Genomic DNA, 21,826 nt, shown 5'->3' with positions numbered 1-21,826 from the left:
GAAAATTGCTATTTTTCATATATTTCAACTATTCTTTAAAAATATTATCCCTCATACTTCATATTTTTTTGAACATTTTTTCAATGAGTATGATTTTCTTGAAAATCACGCCTTTTTGCGTTTTGGGGGGATACCTTGTAATTTCCTATTCTTTTACATGCAAAAGGGGGGTATATTTGAATATTCCTAAAAAATTAATTTCTTCACTAAAAAAAAAATGTAAAATGTTTTTATATGTAATTTTTCCAGATCTTTTTATTTCTGGTATTGTTACTGCGTATACATTGCGCAATTTCGCGTAAATAGACACTTTCCCCCGTTGGGTCCAATTGGGTTTTTGACTTTGCTAGGGAGTATGATCACGTGACATTTCTCATGACATTTTTCACACTGCAGCTGGCGATCTGTTATTGTCGCGATGTTATTTTTGACGGGCGATAAGTATATTAAAACATTCTGGATGTGACCCTATCATGTTTCACAGTGTAATAAGTGATTATGAGATTATTACTGAAATGTCAAATTTAACGAGATTTGAGAAAGACATGGCTATATATTCAATAAAGCTAGGCCTAGGCCTACTAGAGTCTAGGTATGTAACGATGCTGCTTGGCCTCTAGCTGGCTGCCTGATAGCCTTACAGCAGTGAAGTTTGTTCTGGCACCCAATCTCGGCCTACCCATGGGCCATGATAGGGTGCCTGAGTAGTTGCTTTTTAGTCAGACATAAGCTTCCACATCCGTTACTATTCTTTACTATTCTGAGCAATACCAGTCTTGTTTTGTAGAGAATTCTTAATGTGCGAGAAAACCCAGGAACGATAAATGGGACGAAACGACCAAGCATTTTCGAACCCATGACTACAGTCCTACCTAGACATGAATTCAAGCCTATGCTAGCTAGGCTGAGCAGACGATTTAGCTAGGCCTAGCTTAAAATTAATAAGCAATTTGATTAAGATTATTATGCTGTTGTTGTACAGTGCAAATCATGATGTTACATGTAAATTACGCTGACATTTTTATCGGAAATATTACTTGGGCCTAAACAAATCGTATTAATTGTGTGTATAAACAGGGAGTTGTAAACATTATTTTACAACTCCCTGGTATAAAATTGATTCGCCATTTTCCAACACATAATTTACCAAAGGGAAGACATTTCACCAACGCGTTCACCGGCGACTAAAACGCGTCAGTCGCTAAGTGTAACGCGTTTTGCGACGTACTGTAAACTAATAACCCCTAAGTTACTGAAAAAGTGTAATGTAGTAAAAAACACTATTTTCTGACCGATTTTTTAGAAATTAGTTTTTGGAAAATATTGCCATATCTTCCCTGTTTTTTGTATGTAATCACTTTCAATTAAACATACTTAAACATAATATAAGCTGAGAAAGTCTAAGTGTAGCTCCACTTTAAAGACACTTTCCCTGCAATTTTGAAGTTTTGTAAAAATAATGCATATATGTTTTACTTTTAAAACATTAAACCAGAATTGTCATAAATGTACAGTAAAAACCCTCAATTACGAACCACAATATTACCGAATTTTACGAACGTAAATTGATGACATCATAATGAAATATGTATGTAAATATATTCATAATACTAAGTGCAGTTATTTATATTGTTGCATCATACTTTATTTTTTTCATTTCATTATCGCTATACTTTATGTTTATTTAGTTGACAATTCATTTACCATACACTGCATTTATGGCTGTTTTTAGGCCTAAAACTTTGGCCTGTCTATAATGGGATACGGTGTAAAATAGCTGAGGTTTGATACATATCGGTAACATCTTTGAAAATTCTCTTGATTAGAAATTTGATACAACAATAAAACAATTAAACTGATAATACAAGTACTTGCTCATATCAAAATTGCTATAATGATTTAAATTTAAACACTAACACAAGATAAAGAGATATTGCCATAAACATTTATTGTTGTAGACATAGACAAAGTACACAGTGATTAAAACTATTCAAACTCATTAAACCTTTTTTTTTAGTAATTATAAGCATGAATGCTAGTATATTTTGTAAGTCACTGCAGAGGCCGTTAGTTATCATCATGGTAAATAGCTCAAATGATTAGTCTTTGGTTAATGCATGCATTATCTACCTGCTTGAACCTACAATTCAAGTAGGTACTGGGGATTGTCAAATACCCTTAGACATATTGAAATGTTGTCAAAATAAAATTTGTTAGACATATTGAAATGTTGTCAAAATAAAATTTGAACAGACATCATCTTAGCATACAGGATTTTCGCGCCGTGGCTTTAGCCAGCTAAAACCCCAGAGGGTCACATAATCAACTAGAAAGCCACTCCGAGAGTGCATACCTCCGCCTACTGTAAAATTCTCCTACATAAGATTTCTCCGGTTAAAAAAAATATATATACTGTATATATTTGTGTGTGTCTTAATGCTGTTTGTGATTTAGGCTAATTTCACTACAAGCATGTGTATGCGAGTTTGGTGTAATGGTTATATAACGCGAAAATCAAACGAGTGAATTTGAAAACAAATAGGTTTTTTAAACTACTCGCATCAAAAAATGTGCACATTAAATCAAATTATGTTTTAAAATTACAAATCACAAATTATAACTCTTGCCTCTTGTACAAAAATGAAGTTTTTTGGACAAGTAGTTCTCGAGAAAATGCAATTTCAGTTTACTTGTTACTTTAAGACTGCTCGCCGGCTTTTGAAAAATTATGTCCTATCTTTTAACACTAGCAGGTCTGAAAAGTATACTAAAAAGTGGTCCAGAATTGGGACCATGGTCCCAAATAGTCCCAAAATTTTAATTTATGTGTAGCCTAGGGGACCAGCTGACAGCTAGACGAAACTGTCTTGCAAACGTAAGTTTACATAACTGGTTTACTATCAAAGAACTACATATCAATGTATGAATACTGTATGATTAAAAACATTTCAAACAATTGTTTTGATCATCTAAAATACAACGAAAATTATTACTTTTCATCATACAGTGATTTAGGCCTGGCTCTATCCAAATGCCTTACAAAAAGGTACAGGGAACAGAGTGTAGGCCTAATTTACATGGATAAATTGACTAAAATGTTTTTACCATTATATTTCATTAATTTTTAATTTTGGCTAAAGACCAATTCATTTGGCTACTTAGGTTAATAGATAAACTGACTTTTGCTAAATGGCTAATAAAATGAACTGTTAGTTCTAACCCAGACAAGGCAGTTTGGGGCCAGCATTGGAAAGTAAAAAGACCTTTAACTCAGTTGCACCTGTAACACTGCAAGCCTATTGCATTAAAAAAAAATTTGAATTCAATATACTGTACCTTCTTTGTGGCTTCTTCTAGGTCAACCTCATTAAACAGGACTCTACCACTCCCACCACCTGTTTTAAAGGATATATTATGGTTCTCTCCTGTACGAAAAACTAAATGACCACTGTTTGTCATCATTTTTGGCCTGCAATCAAAAATAAAAAGTTTATTATTAACACTTTCACCAGCAAAAACAAAAATCTCTGTCAGACTGCTAAAAAGACGGAAATTTCCATCTTTACCTTTTATTGTAGAAATTGTGTAGGTATCTATGTACCTGCTGTACAATTTACAACACTAAAATCGATCTGTACCACATATATATTACAATTTTAGAGAGACCTACTCTCATTGACCCCAGCTACTAGGGGTATACACAAGACCAGAGACCTGAGACCCACTTCGAAAAGCATGACCCGACTATATGAAAAGGGAGACTCTACGTACAAAAAGGGAGAACATACTATACAAAAAGGGAGTCTTTACTATACGAAAAGGGAGAATTAACTATACGAAAAGGGAGACCCAACTATACGAAAAGGAAGATTCAACTATAACTATACGAAAAGGAAGACCCAACTATACGAAAAGGAATTAGACCCAACTATACGAAAAGGAAGACCCTACTATACGAAAAGGGAGACCCAACTATACGAAGAGAAACTTAACTATATGAAAAGGAAGATTCACTATAATACGAAAACGGAAACCCAACTATACGAAAAAGGAAGACCCAACTATACGAAAAGGAAGACCCTACTATACGAAAAGGGAGACCCAACTATACGAAAAGGGAAACTTAACTATACGAAAAGGAAGATTCACTATACGAAAATGGAGACCCAACTATACGAAAAGGGAGACCCAACATATACCTTAAATGCAGGCCTAATTTCTAGAGAACCGGTGAGATCATCGGCAATAATCTTATGGGAAATCGAAAAGGATACATCTCGACTCCAGACTGCGATTGAATGTACCACTTATTTAATAGCAGACCTAAGTATTTAATAATTATCCTAAAAGTTTATTTAATTCTTCTCTCTTTTTACTATTCACTAAAAGTAATATGAACACCGTTTGCATGTAAGCCTATAACTGGGAGGGCCATGCTAATCTTTGCCCGGATAGGGTTTCATGATATAAAATGTTATCAAGTACATGCAAACATAATATTTAATGTTATTGTGATATTTAATTGTATGGGCCTGTTTCTGCTGCAACTGCTCAAAATATGGTATAAAATATGGTATTTTTTAGTACCCCGTTTCTGTTAAAGGCCAGGTGCGGGCAAAAAATTTCTATTGATCATACATTCTAATAATTATCGATCTATAGTTTCCCCTATGTTTCATAATTTTTGGGATTTTATTTGTGTTACACAAGCTTGTTGAAAATAAGCACTTTCTTATCAGTGGGGGGATAGTTCAAATTACACAGTAAAATCTCTATTCTTTTGTACACAAATTTTGTAAATAGAGAGGCATTTTAAAAAGCTATGAAAAATAAACGGTGTGGTAAAAAATGTTATCAGATAACTAAATATAGGTAATATAACTTGAATATTACATTTCTGGTATTTTTATTCAACTTCAGCTTTTTATTTTCATGCTATAGCAAAAATTATCCACCGTATATCCACCATCTTTTTTCACCTTCTAGGGAGTCACCAGACATGTTATTACATTAGGTTAACTACCTAACTACTGAAAAAAAGTCTTCCTGGTTTTTATGGAAGAATTTTGTCAAATTTTGTATTTGGCCATATTAAGGGAAATTCATGTTTTTTCGTCTTGATTTCTGTTACAAATATTTGATTTATGTACAATTAACCAAATATTATGTTTAAAATTCATGCCTGTACCTGAGCTTTAACAATACTTCTTGGGGCCTGTTTCTGCTGAGCAGAAATAATCGATTATTAACCGTTTATTTTTTTAATCGATTATTTTTGGGCAGCAGAAACGGCGCAAAATAAAATAACCGATTAAAAATAACCGATTAAAAACACTCAATCCATTGCGTGTTTTAATCGATTATTTCTTGTTTTAACCGATTATTGCGGAGCAGTTTTGAGCTGCAACACAAATAGCGATTATTGACCCCACTTTGACCTCTAGAGTATGGCAACACTCTCATTCACAAAGCATGCTGTTTATTTGCGCGATCGACGACGATCAGCGATGTGGACCGACCGAATAACAATCAAATGTTAAACATTTGATTTTTATTATTTTGTGGGGGAGAATTATACCAAGAGACTCCAAGATTCTGCGTTACAAGTACACCGTTACATTCCACCAGTCCAGGCTAACGATGTTTTGCATGTCCTTTTTTAGGCCTGTTGTTTCGGTAGAAATATATAGCCTAGCTAGGCCCTACAGTAGAACCAACGCCGAACGGCGAAACGAACTTTTCTCGCCGACGTGCCCTTATTAATATAACATCATTATTCTGTTGTATGTGGTACGGTAGAGGCCTAGTTTACTAGATGTTTATTTTACAAATAATATAGCTTTACGAGTTCAATTTTTAATCCTACATGTGAGAGTTTTAGGCAGCGATAGGATGTAAACAAACCAACTCTCATCGGCCTTCCATAATTTGAACTGCGCTGTGGGTATGGATGACGTGATTTTTAAAAAGCGATTACCAGATAACCGATTAACGTCGGAGAACATTTTTAGTTGCAACGCGATCATTTCTGTGGTTTGTGGTACTTACAAAAAATCGGTTATTTTTATTTTTTCAGCAGAAACAGGCCCTTGGTTTCTCAAAACATTTCATCTGGTGTCAAATGGATATCTAAAAATAAATGTTAACGTAGCAAGTAAGTACTTGACAACTGGTTTAACAAAAAAGTTAACATTTATTTCTAAATACTTCTTGGGTGGCTGTGTTAAAATTCATCCTTTTTACCCAAATTGCCATTCTTGGGCCGGAAGTCTGTGTTTGACCCAAGTATACTGTGCGTGAGCACTGACGTAACTCCACTCTCGATGAATTCCCACGCTCATATCATGCAATAAAGGAATTTTACGCCTCACTTTCAACAGCCTAGTCATAGAGATGTAGTGAGAGCACAGCTATGGCTCGATATCCCAATATCCGGTCCAAAACATCGTAATGGGGACAAGTAATTCGTTCCCTCCCCGAGTTATTATCAGTGTTTTGAAATTGTTGTACTGCTTTTGCAGGCACTTCAGCTTTGAGTTTACTTGCTTTGGAGACTAGTCTATCCGTACTCACAGATTTATAAAATACCATACCGCTCCACATTTTTTTTCATAAAAAAAAATACGGTATTTTTTATTGGCAGCAGAAATGGTTACAGAAAATACGGCATAAATTTGAAAATACTGTATTTTTTCCACAAATTTGGTGGGGAAAATATGGTATACAAAATATGGTATTTTTTTTTTTCAGCGCCCTTTCCGCTACCAAAAAAATACCGTATATATGTAATTTAAAAAATTGGCAGCAGAAACAGGGCCTATGTTTTATACATTTTTTAATATAAAAAACTGTCAAAATACTGATTAAGTTAAATTTTTTGTGACTAAAGCAACTTATTAACTCTTAACATTAACGATACCGTGCCCTACCTGAAGATACCGGGCGAATATTATAGCATGACCGAACAGAGATGCACCCTTCCATCCCTCAATAGCATGGGAAGTAAAATAATAATTGTTTGACGGAATATAGGAGTAGATGCCTTCTCCCTTTTCGTATAGTTGGGTCTCCCCTTTTCGTATTGGGTCGCGGGTCTCTGGTAAAAAGACTGCCCACAGAAGACCGTAAGTAATAAGCCCTTTTCACATAGAATTGCAGCAATATCCCAGTAAGCAACCTGGTATTTTGCCGGTCATTCACACAGAAGGTAATATTACGGTATTTTTACAGTTTTCTGTGTGAAAGGCCACAAAGGCGCAATATTTAAAGATTACTCATAACATAGAGGTCGCACTTTGTTAGAAAAAAAATGGCGGCCACCGCCGACGTAGCATCAGTGGCAGATTTAGGTTAACAGACCACCACCAACAACACAGTACACATGCACTATTTCGGAGGCATTTTCGGAGTACTGCAAATGTTGATATCGTTTGAAGTGTTTTTCGATCAAAGTTTATTAGTTCATTGATAAAGATCCGTACAGTATTTAGGAAGGATTTATTTTTAAATGTGATGGAAACTTTGCTCTAGCCTATTAAACAGTGTGGAAGCATCTATTTTTCCAAAAACGTTCTGACCCTCGTCAGATCCTAGATCATATATACTGATACTAATAATTGAATAGGACTAAAATAAAAAAAAGGAAAATGTCCCTTTTATGTTAAATCTTAACATGGAATCTATATATTAATGCTACTAAATCTTTCTCGTATTTTACGTATCTCCTCCGAAACCACTGAATGGTACATGCTCACATTTGGCACACTGATGTTTATTGATGGGCTGCACACGATAGGCTATGTCACTTTCCTGAATTTTAAGGATTTAAACACTGAAACCGGGCAAAAAAATAGTGCGTAATTTGACCATCTTTCGCGAGTTGTTACATCACGTATTAACTACACAACCTTCTCTGTTGTGTACTGCAATGGCCTGGCCTACAAACACCATGCCAAACCGCCAAATTAAAATGGTGTTTAGTCTCGGCAGCTGGCCAACCGTATCGAATGATCGCGTCGTTGAAGTTTTAATTAATTACACCTATATTTGGAACAGAATGTATTTTGTAAATCACGGTTTGGCTCATTGAGTAGATTCGGTGATTAGCGCACAATGCGTTGTACAATGGTTGTAACATTGTAGTGGAAAACGGTTGATAGTACCGTTTTAGCGTACGACGCTACTGTAACTCTACGTCGTATCCAATCAGAACGTTTCATGTTATGACGAGAAACAAGGTTTGACCTGGGCTCAGGCTGTACTGTATCGGCAATGTGTGAGATGGATTTCAACAACAAAAAAGGCCAGAATAAATAAGGCCTAACTAGACTACAAATACAACTGTTGAAACAAAAACTAGGTTACAAACTACATGCATTAACTGATACCAATATTTTTTCTAACAAATGAAATAAAAAAATGCACCTTGTATTTAAACATAGGGACTACGATCCCGTCTCCTTTTTTAGGCCTAGGCCTAGCTAGAGTCATTCACGCATTCATTCAACCTAAAAACTAGCGTGGGACATCAAGTCACTCATTCATAATACAGTATACAAGGCAGACTAGAAAACCCCCTAACTCTTAACAAATTCAGTAAACAAGGGGAGCTGTATCTTTTTTCTAGAAAGTTAGGGTTACTTTCAACAGACAGAATCACAATTTAACACACAATACAATCTTCATCAGGAGGCCTGCTTTATTTTCGTAACAACACAAGAGCCTGGGGGAGATGTTTTTACTACAAAATAAAAACAATAGAAACAGAAATTTGACTATATTTAAAAAAAATAAATGCTGAGGTATGTTTTATTTAAATGGCAAATTTTGTCCTAATTTTGTAGGGCTAAGATCTAGGCCTATATACAGTACAGTGGAGATAATGATGAAACACATGGGTAAGAGCACAAGAATATGCAACTGGTAACAACCTGAATGACGCACTTCCGTAACGATAATCGTACGCTATGGGTCTGAACACCTCATTTTTTTCTCTGCGGTTTGTAATGTGACCTTGCTAGTAACGTTGTACGCTAAAACGGTCTAACGCCATGGGTCTGAACATAGCCTTAGTTAAAGACACCTTCCCTACGTTTTTTAAATCTAATTCAAGATCACAAACTATATTTAATGTAAAAATAATACTATATGGTCCTATTGCGATAACTTTTTTCGTCTTTAAATGGTTAAAAATGTGAAAAATAAGTCGATTCTAATAATTATAGCGGCCCGCTATAAATCCCAAAATGCATTGCGCGCGGATTGATATTTCTGTTTTTCTTCTGTAATTCACTCACTTTTCGATCGATCGTGAGGCCAAAACAAATGGAAGACTCCTAACTTTTCAGCAAAAATACCAGGTTTTCCCCAATTTGTATCAACGGAGTCTGGCAAAAATAGAAAGACAATTATTGCAGCAATATACAACGTCAGGCTAGGTATATAGCTAGCGTACAATGTTCGTACGTTACCGATGTTTGCCAGCTAGGCCTACAAAACTAAGCCTAGCTAGGCTAGGCCTAAAGACCGTCCACGAGAGGTCAGTCGCCGCGAGCTACTTAGGTAGTGCATTGTTTCTCACTTTTTATCATAATTTACCATAAAACGTACATTTAAGACAAGGAATGACCTGGTTTAATGTTTTTAAAGAAATATATATGTATTATTTTTAGTGTCACAAATTGTAGGGAAGGTGTCTTGGATCCGGTGTCTTGGATCCGGTGTCTTTAACTAAGTTACTACAGAATGTATGAAATTGAAAAACAACAATCAATTGTAAAAAACTTTCTTTTTCTACGATAAGCTACTTGCAGATAAAAAAACGTTATGGCTAAAGATACAGTACCGTAGCAATACTTTTAAAAACTAAAGGTACAATAATAATAGAGGGCGCTAAATAAATTTTTAAAATAGATTCTAATCAAATAGGTTCTTCAGCAAGCCAGCTGTGTAGCTTAGTGGGCTTGTCGAGGCTTAAGGGGTTGGAGGTTTGATTCTCTACTTGACGTCTTTTTTTTTTTTTTTAGCTTTTAATTTAAGAGAGATTATATAGAGGGTTAAGTTTTTAATATTTAGGAACGAATTTAATATTTAGGTACGAGTTTTAGGAATGCAATTTATATTTACCGTACGTACCTTTAGCTTTTTTAGTTTAATTTAAGTATGGATACGGTACCGTATCTTTAGCCACGGCGATAAAAAAAATTGAAGATGGTTTCATACAATCACAAGGAGTTATCCACTATAGTGCAGATAACTAATAATAATTTATATCAAACACATACATGAATTAACAGATAAATACTAATACTTACTGCTCTTCGGTGTTTACCGCTCTCTTTTCGCGAGACTGCATCATCACTTCTTCTACCAAAAATAATAGGCCTACCAGAGCTAGCCCAACGAAGATGTTACACTTGCTACCATACATGATGATGATAGGTTACACCTAAATATTCCACTATGTCAATTATTTACTCTAAAAAACATAGATTAATTTTTTTTACAGTTATTGCAGATTTAAACGTGACGTGGGTAGTTGGGAGAAAACAAAGACACTACCATCCATTCCCAAAAGTCACCACACATTGCCAAAGTAAAGTATTCTGTACTCGTTGGGAAGAGTGTGCTGTGCGATTGGTTCGCGCTGATTGGTCAGCTTATTTTGGAATGTCACATTGGTATTCTCCTTTATACTCTATTCAATTCTACCTGCTTTTTATCGAACTCTTCCCTGTTTTTATGCACACTGTCTAAACTATAGTTTGACCCAAAAAAAAGTGTGATGTGCCCAAATATGGGAGTGATATTCCCACATAATAATGGTAGTGATATAATTAATAAAAAATGTCCATTATGGGATGGGCCACAGTGGGTTTTCCGTGCCCCTAAAAAAGAAGTACAAATTACAGTCGGTTAGTAATTTAAAAGCAAACTGTTACGTCGACGTACAGTATTTATTTATTATTAATTAGGCCATACACAGGCATATTCTGTGTCTACTAGGCCTACTATTATCTTATTTCCTTATTTTATGTACATATATACATTTTGTGTGAAATTGGTCACCTTGATAAATAAGCTAGCTAGAATAATATATTCATTGTGTAAACGTTTGAAACTATCTTACTTAACCAGGAAAGAGTGACTCTTCCCTAACTTAACCAAACCTGAAATATACAGGCCTTGGTTGGTTGCCTTTATTGTAATGCCATATACATTTGTCATTTCACCTGAACTGAGGACGGGGTTTGTGTTTTAATTCGCTATAATAAATGCACATCATAAAACCGGTTATTGAACTTGTGTTATCTCGTACCGGATCCGACAGCTCCAGTTTAATATCGTGTTATAAAAAGATGTTAGTATTTTACTTTTATTTATTGAACCATGTTTCATGAGGGTAGCCCATCCAGCAAAGCTGATCAGTGGGGCACTCGACAACACAATACAAACAGTACAAGAATACATTATCATAAACAAATTAATTTTAAAAAACTACTATAAATATAAAAATTGTGATAACATTTCCAGATTTCATAAAATTCAAAACTCAAATAATAAAATATAATACAAGAATTCCATATATACACAAAGGTTCAACATGCTAATATTATGAACAATTGAAAAATTCAAAAACAGGCAGGTCAGAAAACTAGTTAAATATAGGACATGGATCTCCATGGATAAGATATTGTTTAAAATTTTAAATTTCCTACAGTAGATCGGCGGATAAAGGACGGGAGATTGTTAAGTAAGATTGGGGCTCTATAGTCAACGCCGCGCTTGTAAGTATAAAGAATAATATGGATGTCGCGACAGTATGCCTTTATCATAATGTAGACTTATTAGACTCGTTATATTTTAGTACACCGGGACCCTTTTCTATGCATATGTGCTCTACTGTATACGGACTATAAATGAAAAACCAACATTTAATTTATTAGACATCTGATTACAAAGAAAACATAGGCTGAAATGTTAACAATAGAAATTCACATTTCAAGCTGAAAAATAAGACCATTATAATGTCCAAAATATTGTAAAGATTTAGTTTAATTTATTTAAAGAGTGTACTGTGGCACTTTGTAATAATCGTCGCACTTTGTAATACTTGTCGCACTTTGCAATAATCGTCACACTTTGTACACCTGTCGCACTTTATAATACTTGTCGCACTTTATAATACTTGTCGCACCTTGCAATAATCGTCGCACTTTGTAACAAAACTTTCGCACTTTGTAATAACCTGTCGAACTTTGTGATAACTTCTGTCGCACTTTGTAATAATCATATCCTCTATTATGAATGAATCATTACCGCAATGTTATTACGAGTTTCAGGAAAAAAAGACAATCCCACGAAGTTGAATATAAATAAAAATGTATCAAGATATTATGTGCTACCGGTAAACTTCTAAATTGAGTAGCCAAAGGCTGGGTATTACAATAATAGTCAGGGTCCTCGTGTATTTCCGTACGATTTTAATGCTCAAAGTGAGATTTCACTTGATTTCACTTTATTATGGTGCTAGGATACCAAAAATGCTAGGTAACACATTTTCACGATCCCGTAACCATGGTAACAGCCCCAAGTTCAAAATGGCGCACAAATGGATCATACGTTCTTCTAGTCGTCTACGGTCGCGTTCGGATGAGTTGCATTGTTTTATGCCAGTAACCCGTATATCATTAATATTGTGGTTATCATGAAAATGTTCTGCTACAGGGAGACCGGGTGTATTAAGATGAATGGAACGTAAATGTTCTAAATCTATCCCCAAGTCTTCGTTTAGTTTCTCCAATATAGATTACATTACATTTCGTACCATGGACTCCATGTTCGTACAAATAATGGCATCACATTAATAGAAACACAATTAAAATTATCTTGAATATCAAAATTCTTACGTGGTCCTATGATACTACTAGTACATATTACATATTTACACGTCTTATATCTATTTCTGTTACACTTAGTCATACCATCATCATTATGATTTGATGATTTTAATTTAGAATTCACTAACTGATCTTTAAGATTACGATCTCGTTTATATGATATCATGGGATGTACATTAAAAATGTTCTTAGTTACTGGGTCAGATTCCAAGATATGGTAGTTATCCATGACGATTTTTGCGATTTTATTTGAAGTAGGATGGAATGTTAGAACTAAAGACGTACGATCAGACACATCATGAACTTTAGGTATGAGTGCTTCTTCATGAGTGATGGTGTGTATCTTATCCAATGATTTATCAACAATGTCATTAGGATATCCACGTTGATAAAAGAATTCAGCCATTTCTGCGGTCCTCAACTTAAAGTCCTCATTGCTACTACAAATCCTTCTTAGTCTCAACAATTGAGAATACGGAATAGCTCTCTTACAAGAAGGCGGGTGTGATGATGCGTAATTATAAGGTATGTGTGGGCATCTGTATCCTTATAATGTACTGATGTTGTCAAATTTAAGTTATCAATAGGCCTACTTAATGTGAATGTCCAAAAATGCGACCGATTTAGAGGATATTTCATATGTAAACTCAATAGCTGGATGGTAATTATTCGCAAAATCAATGAACGCAAGTACATCTTCAGTACTACCACTAGTTGCTCCAATACAATCATCAATGTATCGCTTAAATAATTCAGGTTTCTGTCCTTCAAATTGTTCAAAGATATTATGTTCAAGGTAGCCCATAAAGAGACAAGCAAATGATGATCTTGCTACCCATACTGACTCCTGATATTTGACGATAATATAATCCATTAAAAGCAAAAGCTGTAGTAGTAAGTACTAGTTCAGAAAGGCGAAATTCGCGGTTGGTTTATGTCCTTCTATAGATAGTGTCTGAGTGCGATTAGTCCATCATTGATAGGTATTGACGTATATAAAGATTTAACATCCATAGTGAAAATATATCCTCCCATTGATGTAAATTGAAAATTCTCAAATAATTTCACAGCTTCATTAGTATCCTTAATATTGGTAATTTTTGCACGATAGGTTGCAAAATACTATCTATAAATTCACTAATACCACAGTGGGACTATTACAAGCTGAAACAATAGGTCTTCCTGGGTTACTTTGTTTGTGAACTTGATGTATAAGCATTTATCTATTTGAGCATGTATTATTTATGGTAGGATTAAAAAATGGGTTTATATTATTACTGTATTATCATTTGAATATCTTTTTTCTAATTCACATATTTAGAAATGTTTTAATATTATGTACTTGATAGTGTAAGTAAGCACATTTATCTATGTAAACAACTTTAGACAGTAGTAAAAATTACAGCAGAAATGCATTGCACTGTATTCATTTTCTCCCATCCATGATCCACTTCACTAAAATGACGTAGTCCAATTGATTAAAACATCTTTAATTACATGTGTCAGCATCCTCGTTGTCATCATTAAGATGGCTTAACACCTCAACTCGTATATTGAGTTTGCTGCGCTTGTCTCCGTGAAAACAAAATTAAGTATATAAAATGCGTGAAAAAATATGCTCACTGTGTAAATGTGCTTTGATCATTTTACACTAATTTGGAAAAGCGCTATATAAATAAAATAATAATAATAACAATAAAAAATGTGTAGTATTCGCTTTACAGCACTTGTGCTCACTGATTCGCGCATGCGCTAGGCTCGTATCTCACAATAATCTCGTAACCACGTATTATATTACGAGATGAAATATACCCAACATAACTACAACTGGATCCGTTTGATATTTCAATTGTATCAAACCACTTGATCTAGACGAAGATATAAAAAGTACTGGACCACGTTGGGATAGGCCTAAATGAAAAATCGAATCGAGACGTACTTCGTTGCAAGGAACGTGCGCAACGATGCACAGAAGACGGCTCAATTGCCGTACCGGCCGTAAGAATTTTTCCTATTTAAGCTTGGTTCCCACTAGAACGTAACGTAAGGACGTAAACGCAACGCAAGCGTTTTAACCAATGACAAGCGAAGTTATAGACAGTTAGCAATCACAAGCGAATAAGCCATCGCTTGTAATTGGTCAATTCACTTGCGTTGCGTTACGTCCTTGCGTTGCGTCGCTAGTGGGAACCACGCTTTAGGCTATACAGAAAATATAGAGGGCCTGAATCCCCACATCATGAAGGTTCATGATGTGACGGAAAACCCATAGTTGCTGCAAAAACTGTCACCAACCATGTTGTCTCATGTAAGTCTGACATTGTACTTTCTGACATAACATGAATTAATCCCTATATATACATGGGAAAATCTTAGGAACTGCTCAATGCAAAAATAAAATAAATAAAACAAAAACTTTATATATGTTGCTTATGTTACTAAACTATTTATTTTTTGACAACCAACAATGTACATATTAAATGAATTAATTAAAACTCACATATAACCTTTAGAATCAATTGTGTTTATACAGGTTTAATTATATCAAAGGCCTACATATTAACGGATTCTGCCAAAAAACAATTAATTCAGCAACGTGACAACGTCCGGCTAGGCCTATAGTTTCTGGGTGTCTAGAAAACTCAGATCTCAGATGCATCTGAGTTTTCTAGATCTAGAAAACTCAGATATCTGAGTTCAATATCAATATCTGAGTTTTTAAGTTCCAGAATGGAACTAGAAAACTCAGATCAATAATTGGTTGGTAGGTCATTTGGATCATTCCATTATTAATCAGAAGGTAGGTCATTTGAAATACTAGAGTATTATTAAAACTGATTAATGTGTACGTTTTCTTACTAATATTGTAAAATGTAGAAGCGGCCTACGGCTTAAATCATAAAGAAAATACAGTGCACGTTACCGTTAAAATGTAGGCCGGACCCGGCCTACCCCCTCGCGAGCGCCCACACGTTGAGCCTTGAATTGAGTTTGTAATAGCTAGGCTAGGCCTAAATACTAAACCTATATTTTAAAAGGTGTATACTGTATTTCTTTATGATTTAAGTTTGAGGACGCTACTACAAGTTACAATATTTATTATTAGTAGTAAGAAAACGTATAATAAAATACTGTAGTATTTCAAACAAGCTACCCTCTGATTAATAATGGAACTATCCATTTGATAATCTGGGCATTCTAGATCTAGAAAACTCAGATATCTGACTTTTGGTCTATATATCTGAGATCTGAGTTTTCTAGACACCCATCCATAGTTTCTGCCTTAATATAGGACAAAAAGTAATGCTGCCCGTAACCAGGAAGGATGGGTATTTAACAGTACGATTTACTACAAGCCTAAGCCCTAATAAAAAGAGAATATTCAATTTAAATCGAAATTTATTTAGAAGTCAATAATTACAACCAAAATCATTTGTTAATATTAGTTATCTCATTAGCAAATCTCATACAAATTTGAACTACCAAACACCAAGATGTCTGGATCTTTTATACAGAAGTTATGGTACGCGCAGTCACCAGTCAGTCAGTTTATAATTCTAGAGTTTATGAACCAAACAAAACGAGTTTGTGCTTATTATTACATATTCTTAAAAAATGGCTCTGACGCTCTATAAATAGTAAAGAAATTACACCTAATTCTTTAGTCTAGAAACACAAGCGAATAGCCGGAAATGCGATTTATGGCCATCTAGAGGAAAACAATTTCTAGGGCATTGTTCCGCGAAAAAATTTAAACGACCCACCCCAGCATCAAACCTGGTTACGGCCCTGCATTGGTGAGAAATCTTACGAAATTTAGGAAACTATAGCCAATCATTATACTTATAGCATTAAATATGAACAATGAATACTTAAATGAACTGATTAAAATCAATCATCGTCATCAGGAAATATTAACATTTAAAAGACTTAAAGCTCGGACTGATAGTGCACTGCATTGCTTACCTGTACGGTTTTGTAGACTTTGGATGCATTACCCATGGATTTAAGAAATGCTTTTATCTTATTAAAATGGAGTACATTTAAAAGTAACCTAAGGGAACATTACTTACCCGTTGATTAAGTTAATAAACAATTGGGAGGAAATATTACAGTACTTTGTACTTAATTTATTATTAACATATTTTAATGTAAATTTAAAATAATTTTATTTTATAGTTGTTTATTTATGATTTAATTTAGCATTTACATATATAAACTATAGGCTAATATAATTAAGTTATTCTTTTAAGATATTAACTCTATCATCATCTATATTATATATATTATTTGTAATAATTAGTCACTGTTGGAGGAACACACCTAATTGGTGACAGTGGCTTAGGTGCTTTTGTGCTTTCCTGGCAGCTAGTTACTATGATTTTATATTTTCTTTTGCGTTGTGTTTGTTTAATTTGTTGATTTGTATTATATTTGTAAAATGTATCTTTTGCCTGAATAAATAATAATAATAATAATAATAATCCAAACTAGATTTGAACTCGTCACTACGGACGAGTTAGGTTATCCGCAGCGCAAAGGCCACGTGCACGTCATACGTTAGAATATTGCAAACAGAAAAACGATTATGCCATTAAAACAATTTCAGTGTGCTCTCTATTTTGTGTCACGTCTAAGTATATACAGTATACACTATATACTGTATACATACTGCATACAGTGCCGTATAGGTAAAAATTTTACGCTTTTGAACATGATGACGTCATCACAATTTTAAAAATGGTGAATCATGCGAAAGGTAATTGATTGACCTAGACAATATAAAAAAAAATGGGGAAATGGAATACGGATAAGTGGAGATGCGCTCTATTAAATGTGATAAGCTATGACGAAAGATACAAAAATCATATATTTTATATTCAAGTGGCCATACGATGACGTCACAATGTCCGGTTAGCCATATTGATTCATGATTTGATATCTACAACTCATCAACTTCCAGAATCTGTAATTTAAAAAAATGTCACCACGTAGTTTGAAATCTATGACATTTAAAAAAAAGGCATAATTTGACGAATTTTTGAACTTTTTCATCAAAAACGCGCGCAAATTGTTCAATTTAACATGCTCGTATGACGTGATTTTAAGTCAAAATTGTTTGAAAGTTGGTAAAATTACTAGAAAAGGTTAGAAAAACAAAAATCAAGCAAAAAAAAAATGATTTTGATGCGCACGCGTGGGAATTTTTTAAATGCTCAAAATGACATGAAACGCGTAGAAAGTTGATTAGAAATTGATTTTTCGCATTTTGAAATTTTAAACGCGCGTGCGCGCGTAACTTTCTGTGAAACATGCCATTTTTAATCCATAGAAAGTTTGCGCATGGTATGACTTAAATTTTCACAAAGTTTCAGTACAAAATGACTTTTGGTTTTTAATCTATGATCAATCATTGAAATTCATAAAATCGCGCGTAACTTGCGCTGCGCGACTCGAAATTCATAAAACAAAGTTTCTTGCACATTTACAGCTACAGGTCAATCTTATGACAAAGTTATACAATCTAATGTTGGCCAGAATTAGAGATATGCGTGCAACAAAATTCGTGGAAAGAAAGAAGAATATAGACTAGATTTGAACTCGTCACTACGGACGAGTTAGGTTATCCGCAGCCCAAAAGCCACGTGCACGTCATACGTTAGAATATTACGCACAGAACAACGATTATGCTATTGAAAAAAATGTTAGTGCGCTCTCTATTTTGCGTCACGTCAAAGTATATACAGTATACACTATATACTGTATACGTACTACATACAGTTCAGAATAGGTGAAAATTTAGTGACCAAAGTTAATGACGCTTTTGACCATGATGACGTCATCGCAATTTTAAAAATGGTAAATCATGTGAAAGATAATTGATTGACCTAGACAATATAAAAAAATGGAGGGCAATAGAATACGGATAATTGGAGATGCGCTCTATTAAATGTGATGAGCTATGACGAAAGAGACAAAAACCCTATATTTTATATTCGAGTGGCCATACGATGACGTCACAATGTCCGGTTAGCCATATCGATTCATTATTCAATATCTAAAACTTATCAACTTCCAGAATCTGTAATTTAAAAAAATTTCACCACGTAGTTTAGAATCTATGACTTTTTTAAAAAAGGCATAATTTTCACGAATTTTTAAACTTTTTTATCAAAAACGTGCGCGAATTGTCCAATTCTACGAGCTCGTATGACATAATTTTAAGTCAAAATTGTTTAAAAGTTGGTAAAATTACTAGAAAAGGCTGGAAAAACAAAAATTAAGCAAAAAAAAGGTGTTTTTGCGCTAAGTGCGCACGCACGCGTAAAAAAATTGCGCGCGTGTGGGAATTTTTGACATGCTTAAAATGCCATGAAACGCGTAGAAAGTTGATTAGAAATTGATTTTTCGCATTTTGAAATTTTAAACGCGCGTGCGCGCGTAACTTTCTGTGAAACATGCCATTTTTAATCCATAGAAAGTTTGCGCTTGATATGACTTAAATGTTCACTAAGTTTCAAAACAAAATGACTTCTAGTTTTTAATCTATTACCAATCATTGAAATTCATAAAATGGCGCGTAAGTCACGTTGCGCGACTCTAAAGTAAAAAAACTAAACGTCCTGCACATCTACCGCTACAGGTCAATATTATGACAAAGTTACACAATCTTATGTTGGCCATAATTAGAGATATGCGTGCAACAAAATTCGTGGAAAGAAAGAAGAAAATAGAAAAAAAAAGAGAAAAAAAAGAAAAAAAAAAAAGATCCTGACAATAACAAAGGGTTATCCGCCAAGTGCGGATAACCAAAAAACTAGATTTGAACTCGTCACTTTGACGAGTTCGGGTTATCCGCGCAAACGCAACATGCACATACTTATAACTATATGAACCTCGACAATTATTATGCATCCTATGACATGAAATAAATATGTTTACAGTGCTGAATTGTACCTATTATGTAGCATACACCATATTACAGTATTTTACAGAATAAACTGTATATGTTATATACAGTGTAGCATATACAAAATTACGAGACCCATCTTTTAAATCCAATTTTTAACACGATGACGTCATCAAATTGACATATAAAGATAACAATTTTAGAAGATAATTATCTAAAAATTTACATTAAAACAAATTTGAAGAATTTTGGGCACGTAAAAGTGAGATGCGCTCTCGTTTAAACGCAATGAACTTTTACGCAGGAGATGAAAATATGACTTTTTGAATTCAACTGGCCATATGATGACGTCACAACATCTGATTGGCAGAATATTCACATCAATTCGTATCTACAATCCAATAGCTTCCAGAAAACGTTTTAATCATGATTATCACTTTTTATTCTGACGAGCTATAACAGATTGAAATTTACTGTAAAGATGAAAATAAGTGACCCACGTTATTTACGTTTTTAGACATGATGACGTCATAAAAATTAAAATATTTTTAATTCATGCGAAAGATAGTTGATTAACGTAGACAATATTAAAATTTCGGGGGAAATGGAATACCTATAACCGAGAAGCGCTTTGTTGAATTTGATGAGCAATAACGAAAGAGTAAAAAATCCTATATTTTACATTCGTGTGGCCATACGATGACGTCATAACATCCGAGTGGTAAAGGTTCTGCATGAATTCATATCTACAACATATCTGCTTTCATATTAAATTAAAAAAATTGGGGGTCGTGGATGATCCTGAGGAGCTATAATAGATTAAAAATAGGCTTAATTTTGACAATATGTTGTCACTTTTGCAACTAAAACGCGCGCAAATGGTCTAAATCAACGTGTTCGTATGACGTCATTTAAATTTGAAATGATGTAAATCTTTTTTAAAATGACTAAGAAAGGCTGTAAAATCATAATTCAAGAAAAAAACACATGATTTTCATGCTCCGTGCGCACCTTACGCGTAATTTTTTTCGCGCGCGTGGGAATTTTTGACATGTTCAAAATGTCATGATCAGCGTAGAAAGTTGATTAGAAATTAATTTTGCGCATTTTGAAATTTTAAATGCGCGTGCGCGCGTAACTTCTTGTGAAACATGCTATTTTTAATCCATAGAAAGTTTTCCCATGATATGACTTAAATTTTCACCAAGTGTCAATACAAAATGACTTTTGGTTTATAATCTATGATCAATCATTGAAATTCATAAAATTGCGCGTAACTTACGCTGCGCGACTCTAACGTCATATAACGAAGTTTCTTGCACATCTACAGCTACAGGTCAATCTTTTGACAAAGTTATACAATGTTATGTTGACAAGAATGAGAGATATGCATGCAACAAAATTCCGGGAAAGAAAGAAGAACAAAGAAGATGAAAAAAAAAAAAGATATTTACAATCACAAGGGTTATCCGCAACTTCTAAGTTGCGGATAACCAAAAAAAAAAAAAAGAAAAAAAAAAAAAAAAAACTAGATTTGAACTCGTCACTACGGACGAGTTAGGTTATCCGCAGCGCAAAAGCCACGCGCACGACATAAGTTAGAATATTGCGCGCAGAAAAACGATTATGCCATTGAAAAAGTGTTAGTGCGCCCTCTATTTTGTGTCACGTCTAAGTATATACAATATACACTATATACTGTATACATACTACATACAGTGCCGTATAGGTAAAAATAAGTGATCAAAGTTATTTACGCTTTTGAACATGATGACGTCATCACAATTTTAAAAATGGTGAATCATGCGAATGGTAATTGATTGACCTAGACAATATAAAAAAAAATGGGGAAATGGAATACGGATAAGTGGAGATGCGCTCTATTAAATGTGATAAGCTATGACGAAAGATACAAAAATCATATATTTTATATTCAAGTGGCCATACGATGACGTCACAATGTCCGGTTAGCCATATTGATTCATGATTTGATATCTACAACTCATCAACTTCCAGA

The 21,826-nt window shown here is 34.2% G+C and overlaps 2 protein-coding genes across 3 annotated transcripts in view; one reads left to right on the top strand and one right to left on the bottom strand.

The window, feature by feature from the left end:
* The window catches only part of LOC144845374 (cubilin-like), a 108,135-nt gene extending 97,573 nt beyond the window's left edge, over nucleotides 1-10,562 (bottom strand). For both annotated transcript variants that reach the window (XM_078702663.1, XM_078702673.1), the window contains exons 1-2: nucleotides 10,314-10,562; nucleotides 3,337-3,469 (exon numbers count right to left, since the gene is read on the bottom strand). In XM_078702663.1, coding sequence (XP_078558789.1) covers nucleotides 3,337-3,469; nucleotides 10,314-10,429 — 249 coding nt within the window. In that variant the 5' untranslated portion in view covers nucleotides 10,430-10,562. The remainder of the gene's footprint in view (nucleotides 1-3,336; nucleotides 3,470-10,313) is intronic.
* Nucleotides 1-21,826, top strand: part of LOC144845837 (uncharacterized) — a 339,583-nt gene that overhangs the window by 145,568 nt on the left and 172,189 nt on the right. The gene's annotated exons all lie outside the window — the stretch shown is intronic.

The sequence above is a fragment of the Antedon bifida genome, chromosome 1, assembly GCF_963402885.1.
Source record: "Antedon bifida chromosome 1, ecAntBifi1.1, whole genome shotgun sequence".
Lineage (NCBI taxonomy): Eukaryota > Metazoa > Echinodermata > Crinoidea > Comatulida > Antedonidae > Antedon > Antedon bifida.
Note: the sequence above shows the minus strand (reverse complement) of the source record. Positions and strands in the feature narration are given on the sequence as shown.